At 54.2% G+C, this 12,724-nt stretch overlaps 3 protein-coding genes across 3 annotated transcripts in view; all 3 read left to right on the top strand.

The window, feature by feature from the left end:
- PTSG_00886 (uncharacterized protein) overlaps positions 1-432 on the top strand; it is a gene marked incomplete at its 3' end in the record, with an annotated part of 6,891 nt that extends 6,459 nt beyond the window's left edge. The window contains exon 6 of the mRNA XM_004998298.1: positions 358-432. Coding sequence (XP_004998355.1) covers positions 358-432 — 75 coding nt within the window. The remainder of the gene's footprint in view (positions 1-357) is intronic.
- A 68-nt stretch (positions 433-500) lies between these two features.
- PTSG_00885 (citrate synthase) lies at positions 501-3,673 on the top strand. The gene is made up of 6 exons (XM_004998297.1): positions 501-805; positions 1,102-1,672; positions 1,963-2,046; positions 2,337-2,644; positions 2,934-3,162; positions 3,377-3,673. Exons 1-6 carry the CDS (start codon positions 689-691, stop codon positions 3,442-3,444), a joined length of 1,377 nt encoding a protein of 458 aa, XP_004998354.1. The 5' UTR covers positions 501-688; the 3' UTR covers positions 3,445-3,673.
- A 439-nt stretch (positions 3,674-4,112) lies between these two features.
- On the top strand, positions 4,113-12,594 carry PTSG_00884 (uncharacterized protein; the record flags this gene model as incomplete). The annotated part of the gene is made up of 25 exons (XM_004998296.1): positions 4,113-4,437; positions 4,594-4,664; positions 4,863-4,970; positions 5,234-5,296; positions 5,535-5,642; positions 5,850-5,914; positions 6,099-6,402; positions 6,695-6,719; positions 6,861-6,916; positions 7,158-7,319; positions 7,567-7,680; positions 8,016-8,090; positions 8,243-8,311; positions 8,623-8,688; positions 8,873-8,983; positions 9,198-9,266; positions 9,527-9,670; positions 9,833-10,005; positions 10,222-10,327; positions 10,680-10,786; positions 10,982-11,102; positions 11,319-11,403; positions 11,641-11,774; positions 11,976-12,077; positions 12,466-12,594. The coding sequence occupies 25 exons, from the start codon at positions 4,113-4,115 to the stop codon at positions 12,592-12,594; spliced, it is 2,892 nt and encodes a 963-aa protein (XP_004998353.1).
- Positions 12,595-12,724: the final 130 nt, after the last annotated feature.

Here is a 12,724-nt window from a genome sequence, read left to right as displayed (position 1 = left end):
TGTGCGTGTGCATGTACGTGCGCAACCACGACCACTGCCTCACTCCACACCTAGGATCCCCTTACTCCACAACACTTTTCCTCTCCCCCCCCCCCCGGTCTCTCTTGCATCACTTGCTTTCTAGGCCCTTGCACTGTTCGCTGTTGAATGTGTCATGTCATGCATTTACACCATGTCCTTTTACCCCTCTGCGTTGGAAGGTTGTACAGTTATCAGTAGACATACATGGACCCCGTCAAACGTGACACGAGGGGAGAGTGCTGTGCCACCGACTCATTGTCACTGCCTGTCACACATCACCTCACGGCTTCATGTCAGTCATGTCATGTCTCACATCACCTCACGGCTTCATGTCAGTCATGTCACCTCACACTGCACGCTGCTGCACTGCCCCTGCCCACAAAACAAGAGCTTGGTGCGCCAAAATTGTGATGGTGGGGTTGTATAGGTGGAGCATGAGTTTTGGGGCTCAAACGATTATCGCTTTCCGCATACGATAATTCGCTGTCATACTCGTAAATCAGACCACGCACGCCGCAAGCCCAGCAATTTGTGGTGCAAGTCAGTGGAAATCGGCTCGGCCCAGCAGCCACGCTCCACTACCACCGCCACTTCCCCCCTTGTGTGTGTTTGTTGCCGCCACCAACCAACCCCGCTTTCCACGCACGACCAAAACAAGCCCGCAAGCATGCACCTCGCTCGTGTTGCGACCCGGCCTGTGGCCCGCTACCTCTCCACATCGGCTGCTGCCATGTCCTCCAGTGGCCTCAAGGAGCGCCTCACGGAGATTATTCCCCAAGTGCAGGTGCGCTTGTGCGTTGGTTGTTGGTTGTGTTGTGTGTGTGTGTTTGTGTGTGTGTGTGTGTGTGTGTTTGTGTGGTGTGTTTGTGTGTTGTGTTTGTTGTGTTGTGTGTGTTTGCGTGTGTGTTTGCGTGTGTGTGTGTGTGTGTGTGTGCGTTGTTTGTGTGTGTGTGTGTGTGTGTTGTGTTTGTGAAAGTAGCAAAAGCGCACACAAGCCCCTCCCCTCATCACCGGCCTTGCCTTGCCTTGTTTTGTTTGTTGTTTGTTGTTTGTTGTGTGTTGGTGTTGTTGTTGTTGCAGGCTGATGTCAAGGAGTTCCGCTCAGAGCACGACGACACTGTCATTGGCACTGTGACCGTGCGCCAGGCCTACGGCGGCATGCGCGGCATCAAGGGCCTCGTCACAGAGACCTCCGTCCTCGACCCCGAGGAGGGTATCCGCTACCGCGGCTACACCCTGCCCGAGCTGCAGGAGCTCCTGCCCAAGGCCGACGGCGGCGAGGAGCCCCTCCCCGAGGGTGCCCTGTGGCTCCTCCTCACCGGCGAGATTCCCACCGTGGATCAGGTCCGCGCCGTGTCCCGCGAGCTTGCCGCCCGCGCCGACCTCCCCAGCCACGTCGCCGACATGATTGCCAAGTTCCCTTCCACCATGCACCCCATGACCCAGTTTGTGTCTGCCATTGCAGCCCTGCAGACCGAGTCTGAGTTTGCCAAGGCCTACGCCGCCAAGTCCGTCTCCAAGAAGCAGTTCTGGGAGCTCTTCTACGAGGACAGCATGAACCTCATTGCCAAGCTCCCCGTCGTCGCCGCTTCCATCTACAAGAACACATACGGTGACGGCAACGTCGCCTGCATCGACCCCGAGCTTGACTGTAAGTTCCCCACAATGCGTGCCACTGGCATGTCGGTCTGTGTGTGTGTGTACGTTCGTTTGTCTGTGCTTGTACTTGTGCTTTCCGTACACATGCTTGTGCTTGAGCATGTTGGTGAGCACATGCTGTTGCTTCCTTGCGTGGCGTGCACCCAGTGCGGTGTGGCACGTTGAATGGTGCATGCGAAGCGACTGTGAGAGCAACGTGTTGGACTTTGAGAACACCCGGTTGAAGCTTTCGAGGCTCCACTCACCTTCCACACCCCGCCTCGCGTTGTTTGTCGTTCTCAGGGTCTGCCAACTTCTGCAACATGATGGGTTACACCAACAAGGACTTCACCGAGCTGATGCGCCTCTACCTCACCATCCACGCCGGTGCGTTTGCTCATGTGCCACGCTCAACCCAACCCAACCAACAGCATTAACGGCGCACAGACATGATCACCACCCACCCCAACAACAACCTGTGACTGTCTTGCTTCGCGCCTCGCTGCTAGGTTTTCGCGTTGTGTATACGCACTCTTGTTGCTCGCTGCTTGTACTCACGGAATCCTCCCTCCCCCTCCCCATCTCTCTCACTCTCTCACACACACACTCTCTCTCTTTCTTCCCTCCCTTCCACCTGCTTGTTTTGTCATCGTATCATATCGTTCCATTGCGCACAGATCACGAGGGTGGCAACGTGTCCGCCCACGCCACGCACCTTGTTGGCTCTGCGCTGTCGGATCCCTACCTCTCCTTTGCCGCGGGCATGTCTGGCCTTGCTGGTCCCCTGCACGGTCTTGCCAACCAGGAGGTTCTCCAGTGGCTCACAGAGGTGCAGAAGGAGGTTGGCGAGGACTTCACTGACGAGCAGCTCAAGGACTTTGTCTGGAACACCCTCAAGTCTGGCAACGTTGTCCCCGGCTACGGCCATGCCGTCCTTCGCAAGACCGACCCCCGCTACACCTGCCAGCGCGAGTTTGCCCTCAAGGTTCGCGACATTGTGGGGCGGGATGCTCTGTATGCCCAAAATTGTGATTGTGCTCGTGCTTGTGCTTGAGGTTGTAATTGTGCTCGTGATTGTGATTGTACTCGTGCTCGTGCTCGTGATTGTGATTGTACTCATGGTTGTGATTGTGGTTGTGATTGTACTCATGGTTGTGATTGTACTCGTGGTTGTCGTGGTGGTGCTTGGGCCCCGCCCCGCTCCACATTGTGCTCCGCAACCATTGTCTCATCTGTGCCGATTGCTTTCCCCTGCGCGCTCGTTTCCTTGACAGCACCTTGGTGATGACAAGCTGTTCCGCCTTGTGAGCAAGCTGTACGAGATTGTGCCCGACATTCTTCTTGAGCAGGGCAAGGCCGCCAACCCCTGGCCCAACGTCGATGCCCACAGCGGTGTCCTTCTCCGCCACTACGGTTTCAACGAGCAGAACTTCTACACTGTCCTCTTTGGCGTCTCCCGCGCCCTTGGCGTCCTTCCTTCCCTCGTCTGGGACCGCGCGCTCGGTGCGTAAATGTGTAGTGTGTTCTTGCCGTGTGTGTTTGTGTGTGAGTGTGTGAGTGTGTGAATGTATGCATGTGTCTGTGTGCATGCACGTTTGTTCGTGCAATCTGCTGCCGACGATTGCCTTGGTTTCCACGCAACATGTATGTCTCCATCATACGCGCCTTTCTCGTCCTCACAAAACGCACACGCACATGCACGCGCACACGCACACAGGCCTCCCTATTGAGCGCCCCAAGTCCATGAGCACCAAGGCGCTCAAGGAGTTTGTTGCCAAGCTGTAATCGTCCCCCCCCCCCACTGTTGTCGTTGTCGTTGTTGTGATTGTCCCTTTTGTGCCTTTGTTGGTGCTTTCCCTCCCTCTCCACCATGATCTCGTCTCTCCTCCCCTCCCCTCCCTTGCCTTCTCTGTTCCCACCCTTGTCACGATGTCATTCATGTCGTCAATCTAGAGCCTTCCTTCCCGCGCATCCATCCATCCATCCATACAATGCGCGAAAGCGCAGACCCGTGCTTCAAGCAGCGTGACACCACGGTTGTTGTCGCTGGCAATGCCCATTCCACGGCAATCTCCTGTCAACCTCACACACACACACACACACACACACACACACACACACACACACACACACACACACACACACACACACACACACACGCACTGAACAGGGCGTGAAAGCGCGTGCGGAAGCGCAGGTTGGCTTCCAGCGCCTGCGCAATTTCCTTCTTGTTGACGACGCCCGCATCAAGTTGCCGTCGCCAGGTACGCGAGAAGGGGGCAGCCCAACATGACTCGATTTCATTCCATGCTGGCCACACACACACACACACACACACACACACACACACATACACACACATGCACATACACACACACATGCACATGCACACATGCACTTACACACACATACACACACATACACACACACACATTCATGCATTTTACATATGTATGTACAATGCAGAGGCGAACGACGTTGCTGTTGAGTTTGCAGACGCGACGCTATATTGGCCGGCGGTGGTGAAGAAAGGCGAGCACGCAAAGTCGAAGCAGACACATGGCGATGGCAATGTTAGCAGCACAGACGCCAAGAGCAACGGAAAGCCCGCTGACGGTGTGAATGGCAGCAGCAATGATGATGCTGGTGATGACAACACTGATGTGTGCGCTCAGAGCACGGGTCGTCGCGTTGGCGAGGATTACATCGTCTTGCGTGACATCAACCTCTCTGTCAAGAAAGGCAAGTCACACAGCACCTGTGCCCTTGGTGCTGCATGTGCGCGCGAGTGTGTGAATGCGTGTGTGCATGTGTGTGTGTGCGTGTGTGTGTGTGTGTGGCGATTTGAGCACCCGGAGTACATCTGGTGCACTGGTGGTTTTGTGTGCATTTCTCTCACAATCTCGCGTCGGGCTGTATGACATGCGTTAACAGGCGAGTTGATTGGCATTTGCGGTGCTGTTGGCAGCGGCAAGTCCTCGCTCCTCAGCTCTCTGCTTGGACAGGTGCGTGTGTGTGTGCGTGTGTGTGTGTGGTCTTGGGGGGGGGTTGGATATGTGCGCGCGCGTGTGTGTGCGATTGTCGTTGCTGTGTCGTGTCAGCGCACATCTCTGTACATACCATCATGCACTCTGTGCTTCATGCATGTTCTCTCGTCCTCCTCTGCCCCCACAAACACCACCGATTGCTGTTTATGGTTTCAGCTGCACATCAAGAAAGGGCGGGTTGCAATTGGCGGCAGTGTGGCGTATGTTGCGCAGCAGGCGTGGATTCAGTCAGACACCCTCGCCAACAACATCCTCTTCGAACAGGTGATTGTTTGCTTGTGCTCTTGTTGACGCCCACATGTGTGTTTGTGTATACGCGCGCGTGTGCGGTGTTGTAGTTTTGTTGCACGTGCGTGATGTGATGAGAGACGTTGTCTTCACCTCTGTTGCCACCTGACGCAATAGTTTATTGTTGATTGGCAAACGACACCCATTACAATGGTGCTCACTGAGTCACACACGCGAACTCTTCGTTCACACTTGCGTCCTTTCTCTCATGCCCTCTGCTCCGTTATTTTGCTTCACAGGAGCGCGACGAAGACTTTTACGAGCGTGTGCTCACGGCTTGCAGTCTGCGACACGACATCACGGTGCGAACAGTTGTGTTGTGTTGTGTTGTGTTGTGTTGTGTTGTGTTGTGTTGTGTTGTGTTGTGTTGTGTTGCAAGTGTTCGCTCGCTTTGGTATCCAGTTTCCCAGTTTCTGTTTTGGCTGCTCCGGTTCTCCAGGCAGTCGCACACACGCACACACACACACACACACAATGACTCATACACATGTACACACACACACACACACACAATGACTCATACACATGTACACATGGCAGGTGCTCCCTGCTGGGGAGGAGACGGAGATTGGGGAGCGCGGGATCAACCTGAGTGGCGGTCAGAAGCAGCGCATCAATCTCGCTCGCGCCGTCTACGCAGACCGCGACGTACGGGCTGTGTTCGCCACCGTGTGTGTGTGTGTGTGCTGTGGTTGTTGTTGGTGGTTGGTGGCCGTGTTTGCGCTTGCGGCTGTTGCGTGCATGTTGTCAGCGGCGCCATCACGCGCGTGTGAAGCTGTCCACTGCAGGTCCTTCAAGTGTGCCGCTCACCTCATCAACCACTAACCACTTCATGCTTCCATCCATTTTTGTCAGGTGTATCTCTTGGATGATCCTCTCAGCGCCGTGGACGCCCACGTTGGCCGGTCAATCTTCGACAAGTCAGTTGTCTGTGTGCCTGTTGTGTTGTCGTGTGAAGTTGTGCGTGCGGCTGCTGTTGCTGGCTGTGACAAGTTGCACGTCATATTGCCCGTTCTGCTGACGTCACACGCACTCTCTCACAACGCACATACAAACACGCGCACACGCATACAACACAAATCGCGACACACACTTCTGGCGCAGGTGCATCAAGGGGATTCTGGAAGGCCGCACGATTCTGCTTGTGACGCACCAACTGCAGTATCTTCCTGCATGCGACCGCGTGTGTTTTCTGGAGAACAACCGGGCTGCCGTGGGCACACACGACGAGCTGATGAAGAGCAACACGTCGTACCGCAAGACCATTGAGCAGCACCGCCGCAGCCAGGAGGAGGAGGAAGAGGAGGAGCAGGAGGCGGTGGTGGTGGATGGGGACAACGATGACAGCGGCGAGAAGAAGGCGAAACTCGAAGAAGCGACCAAGAGCGCCGCCGACGTTCAGGATCAGGTAGCAAAAGATTAGACTGGTGGTGAGGCAGGGTATCACGCAATTATTCTCCTTGTGCACACGTGTGTGTGTGTGTGTGTGTGCGTGCGGGCGTGGATTTGCTGGTTTGCCGGTTGTGGCTTGTCTTGATTTGTGGGGTGGATTGTGTCTCTTTTCTCGCGCATGTGTGTGTGTGCAAGCGCTGGCGAAGGTGATTTGAGAGCGTGCATGAAATGATTGCACACAAGACCGAGTTCATCCACAAACTCATTATCCCACTGTTTGCATGTGGTTGCTTCCACTTCAAACACAGGGCGAAGCAGCAAAGGACTCTGGAGGTGAGATGCTGTTTCATTGTGCGTTGTGCTGCTGCTTTGCCTTCTTGATCTGTTTCACAACTCTGCAAGAGCCATGGCTCCATACACATGTTGCTGATACGTTTGCGTGATCGTCTGTGTTTGTTTGTTGTGCCCGCCCAGAAGATGACGAGAAAGAGAAGAAGGAGAAGAAGAAGGCGTCTGGAAAGCTGGTTGAGGTGCGTACACATGTGGGCACGGGTTGCTGCTGTTTTATTGCTTCGCTCTTGTCATGCTGTTGCAGCTTGCTTGTGGCCCACATGTGGTTTCCCCATTCCCTCTGTCCTGTGTTCAGTGCATCGCATCCTCCTTTCTCACTGCTGTCCACAAATGTCTGTGCGTCCTGTCCCTCCTCCTCGTTCTACCACGATCTTTTGTCCCTACCCCTCAAATTTTCCTTCACCTTTGTCGCGTCACCAGGCCGAGGACGTTGGCCAGGGCGGCATCACGCTGGCTACATACGCCAACTACGCGCGCGCGGGTGGCGGTGTTCTGCTGTTTCTCTTCATTCTCCTCCTCTTTGGCTGTGCCATGTTCTCCAAGGCCTACAGCGACTACTACCTCGGCTACTGGATCCGGCAGGTGTGCTCACGTGCCGTGCCAATGTCGTCGTGCTGTCTCAATGCAGTGGGGTTGTAGCAAGCAGGACCCGCGGGCTCGCCTTTGTGTGCGAGAGAGAGAGAGAGTGTGTGTGTACCGTGATTATGTCTGAAGCCTACACATTGCAGTGTGTGTGCATGAGTTACGTTTCATCACTTATCCATTCCTCACCACTCGTGATGCCAACCATCGATCACACGCTTTGTTGTTGTGTTATGTTCATGGGCAGGGCGATGGCAACAGCACAACGCGCGGTGACCGCGGCGATCCTTCGGACAACCCAGATCTCGACATGCACGCCCTCGTCTACGGCATGACACTCGTTGCCCTCCTCGCCTTCCAGGTCCACAACGGGCTGCGCTTGTTTGTTTGTTTGTTTGTTTGTTTGTGTGTGTGTGTGTACGTGTGTGTGTGTACGTGTGTGTGTATGTGAATGTGAATGTGAATGTGTGTGAATGTGTGAGTGTGTGTGAGTGTGTGTGTGTGTGACATGCGACTACACGAGCGTGTGCTTCTACTGTGGAGATGCTAAGAGTGAGAGATGCATTGATTTGCTGCATGTTGTGGCTCGTGCGCTGTCACCCACTTGTCGCAAGTGGGTTCGCCGGTCCACACCACGTGCTCACTCAAATTCTCGTGTTGTGTTTTGTTCCTCTTCTTGCCGTGTTCTTGTTCCAGGGCTTCAAAGGGTTCCTGTTTGTCCGCCAAACCCTCGCAGCAAGCTCCAACCTCCACAAACAAGTCTTTGAGCGGGTGTGTATGTGCACTGTCACGTGCGTTGTCGTGCCTTTGCAGGCGTCCAGCCCCACATTCTTTGAGGCATGCGCACTCATCGTGTCACTCCAAAATTGTGCGTGCGTGCGTGCGCGTGTGCGTTTGTGTGCGTGTGCATGCGTGTGTTGCAGATTATCCATGCGCCCATGTCGTTCTTTGACACGACGCCGACGGGCCGGATCCTCAACCGCTTTTCGCGGGTGTGTGCGCGCGCGCGTGTGTGTGTGTGCGCGCGTGTGTGTGTGCAGCTCTGCCGTGATGGCTGTACGTGTTGCTGGTGTGGTGCATGTAATACTGCAGTGTCCAGTCATGTTGTTGTTGTTACTATAATCGCTGTTGCTGTGATGGTGGTTTGATATGCGTGTTTCAGCTTGGAGACGTGGCGCGCATGTGTGATTCTTCATGTATGTGTATGTGTGTGTGTGAGCATGCGCTTCCACGTGTGCACTTCTTCACCAACGGTTTGACCATGACTGCATATGCATCTGCTGTTTTCTGTTCACCATTGCAGGATTTGGACGAGATTGACGTGCGCCTCCCATTCGTTGCTGAGCAGTTCCTGCAAAACTCGGCTTTGGTGGGTGCGTGCGCGTGCGTCGCGTTGTGGTGCGATACAATGTGTGTTGTTGTTGGTGCTGTTGCATGCATGTGGTGCAATGTGGTGCGGGTTATGGTGCTTCAGCTGATTGGTGTTCCTGTGGACACACCTTCCCGGCTCACACTGATGTCCTTCACCACCACCATGTTGTTCATGCCTACAGCTGTTGATTACGCTGTGCATGATTGCGTATGTGTTCCCGTGGTTTCTGCTTGCGCTCGTGCCAATCGCCGCTTTCTTCTTCTCTGTTGTCCACTTCTTCCGCCCAACCCAGGTAACACAACCGCGGAAGTGTTGGTGTTTGCCTGTGCCGTTGCATGCGCTGTCGTGTTGGATGCGTTGTCGAGTATCTCACAAATGCTCTTCTTCCCTTGTGTGCACGTGTGCGCGTGTGCATGTGTGCGTGTGTGCATGTTTGCGCGTGTACATGTGCGTATGTGTGCGTGTGTGTGTATGTGTGTGTATTCCTGTTCCTTGCTTTTCCTCAGCGGCAAGTGAAGCGCCTGTCCAGTGCCACCCGTTCTCCTCTCGTTTCCCAGCTCTCAGCAACCTTGCAGGTTGGTGTGTGTATGTGTGAGCATGTGTGCGTGCGTGTGTGTGTGTGTGTGTGAGCATGTGTGCGTGCGTGTGTGTGTGTGTAATCAGCTTGTGGGCAAGCACCTATATCCATTGGTGGTTTGTGTGTGTGTGTGTGTGTGTAGCAATATGACATCACACGAAGTGACCACCGACGTGAACACTGTCTCGACCTTCAAACCCTGTTCCCCAACACACGCATTGCATCCACTCACTACCATGCGTCGACCATGCTATCCAGGGCATTCACACGATTGCGGCGTTTGAGAAGAAAGACGCGTTCCTGACCAAGTTTTTCTCCACGCTGGACCAGCACTCCAAGTGCTTCTTCTTCTTCCACTGCAGCTCCCGCTGGTTTGCCTTTCGCCTCGACTACACAACAGCCGTGCGTTTACCACCATCACACGCGGTGACGTGCGTGCATGTGTGCTCGTATATTTACGCGCACGTGTGTACGTATGTGATGCAGGCGTGGGCTCAGTAACTGCCTAACGTGCAATTCCCTCGCCCATCTCCCCCCCCCCACACAAAAACGCACGGTGTGCAGATGATGATTCTTGCAACGTCGCTACTAGCTGTGCTGCTGCACGGCCACGTGAGCCCTGAGCTCGCCGCGCTGGCCATTACGTACGCAATGTCCATGGCAGGCATCTTCCAGTACACGACACGTCTCAGTGCCGAGGTTGAGGCACGCTTCACCAGCGTCGAGCGCATTCACAGGTCACTTTATTTGCTCTGCCTTATTTTGTTTGTTAGCTCTGCCTTATTTTGTTTGTTTGTCTGTTGCGTTTGCGTTTGCGTTCGCGCTTGCATTTTCGTTGTGTTTGCGTTTGCGTTTCCTTTGATGTGTGTCCGTGTGTCAAGAACGTTCGTACACCTGTCCGGGCGTGTGTGGTTTGGATCATGCTGAACCCGTTGCCTCGCGTGTCACAACAGATACGGCACGGAGACACCGCAGGAGGTTGGCTTTGCTGTCAAGACACCGGGCGATCTGCCCAAGAACTGGCCTGCGTTTGGCAGCATCGCCTTTGATCGCGTCAAGGTCCCGCTTTTGTGTTTGTTTATTTGTTTGTTTGTTTGTTTGTTTGTTTGTTTGTTTGTTTGTTTGTGTGTGTGTGCTGTTTGTGTGGATGTGTGTGTGCTGTTTGTGTGGATGTGTGTGTGTTTGTGTGTGTGTGTTTGTTTGTGACTGTGTGTGGATGTGTGTGTGTGTGTGTTTGTGTGCGTGTGTTTGTGTGCGTGTTTCGGTTTCATGCTGCGCGCACTCTTCTTTCCCCGCTTTGTGTCTCATCACCACCCTGCCCTGCCTGCAACGCATCACTCATGTTCCACGCGGCGTCTGCTTTGCTGTGCATGTTCTGTCAATCTGTCAACTTCCTTGTCGCACGATCCAGGTGTCGTACCGGCCCGGCCTTCCACCTGTCCTTCGTGACGTCACGCTCAACATCCGGCCGCGCGAGAAGATTGGAATCGTTGGACGAACAGGCGCTGGTAAATCAACGTAAGTCACGCCATGCTGTGGCTGAATGTGTGTGCACGTGTGTATGTGTTTGGATGGGTGTTCCTTTGTTCTTGTGACATCGTTGGCATGCACCTTGATGCCACATCACAAACATTCATTCACAAATTCCCACAAATTCCCCCCCCCACCACACACACTTCTTCTCTCACCACCACCATCACCACCATGATGCAGCATTGCGATGGTGCTGTATCGGATGATGGAGCTGACCTCTGGTTCCATCAGCATTGACGGTGTTGACATTGCGTCCGTCGAGGCGTCTCTCCTCCGCAGCCGCCTCTCTATCATCCCACAGGTCAGGCGGGTGTGTGTGTGTGTGATTGTGAGTGAGCGAATGGGTGGGTGAATGGGTGGGTGGGTGAGAGAGAGAGAGAGTGTGTGTGTGTGAGTGGGTGAGAGAGAGTGCTTGTGAGAGAGTGCATGTGTGTGGGTATGCGTGTACCCTTGCGTGCATGCAGTTTGATCGTGCGCGCTCACGATCGCCGCCACCACCCCATGCCGTTCCCGCCAGGATCCCGTGCTGTTTGTTGGTTCCATCCGCTACAACCTCGATCCCTTTGAGGAGCACTCCGACGACGACATCTGGCGCGCGCTCGGTACGCGTGTATACCTGCCGCTTGACGACGTCTGAGTTTGCACTGTGCTGTCATGTGTCTGCGTAAGTCGTTGAGCATGTGTGTTTGCGTGCGTGTGCATGGTGTTGGAGATGTTGACGTTTGTGTCGGTTCACACACACACACACACCATCATTCTCGGTGTCGCGTGCGGTTTCTCACTTTGTGAGTTGCCTTGAATGTCATGCTTCTCGGCCGTCAATTTCTCTGTGTGTGCAGAGCGCGCGCACGTGAAAGCGCTCGTGTCGTCGCTGTCCCAGGGGCTGCATGCTCCTGTTGTGGAGAACGGCGAGAACTTTTCCGTCGGCGAACGCCAGCTGCTCTGCATGGCCCGTGCCCTCCTCAGGCACTCGGTGTGTACATGTGTTGGGAGTGCTTTTGTGCCTGCGTGCGTGTGTGTGTGTGTGTGCATATGTGTGTGCATGTGTTTGTGTGTGTCCTTGTCTCTCACCCTCCAACTTATCCCCCCCCATGTCACCCTCACACCCCATCTCACCCTTGCCCTCACACTCACACTCTGTATGTCTGTGCTGACACGTTCCCGCCATGTTCAGACCATTTTGGTGATGGACGAGGCGACGGCTGCCATTGACACGCAAACAGATGCACTGATTCAGGAGACAATTCGTGAAGCGTTTCAGGAGTGCACTGTCCTGGTGAGTTGTTGTTGTTGTTGTTGTTGTTGTTGTTGTTGTTGTTGTTGTTGTTGTTGTTGTTGTTGTTGTTGTTGTTGTTGTTGTTGTTGTTGTTGTTGTTGTTGTTGTTGTTGTTGTTGTAGTTGTTGTTGTTGTTGCTGTTGTTGTTGTAGTTGTAGTTGTTGTTGTTGTTGTTGTTGTTGGATTTGTGTTGCGTGTTATGTGTCATGTGCAAGTGGTGATGTGTGCACAGGGGCATGTCGCATCATGTGCTGGGTTCTGGGCTTGCGGCTGCGGTCCCGCAAACCGTGGTGAATGGGAATGGGAAGGAAACGGTTGGGGTTCATTCACTCACACCCACATCCACTGCAACACACACTCCCACACACATTGACACATACACACACAGACCGTCGCGCATCGCTTGAACACGATTCTGGACTCGGATCGCATCCTTGTCATGGATGGGGGTCAAGTTGCGGAGTCACTTCGCCGCCCCAGCTCATCTACCACCCAGACTCCCACTACACTTACGTGAGCTCTCTTTTTAAGGTAGAAAAAGCCTTGTCAGCGTTGAACAAATTGTCGTCAAAAGAACGCTGGAGCTGGAGTTGTAGTAGTAGTTGTTGAAGTTGTGGTTGTTGTTGTTGTTGTTGTTGTTGTTGTCG

This window comes from Salpingoeca rosetta (genome assembly GCF_000188695.1).
Source record: "Salpingoeca rosetta unplaced genomic scaffold supercont1.2, whole genome shotgun sequence".
Taxonomy (NCBI): Eukaryota; class Choanoflagellata; order Craspedida; family Salpingoecidae; genus Salpingoeca; species Salpingoeca rosetta.
This window is presented reverse-complemented; position numbering and strand designations above follow the sequence as displayed.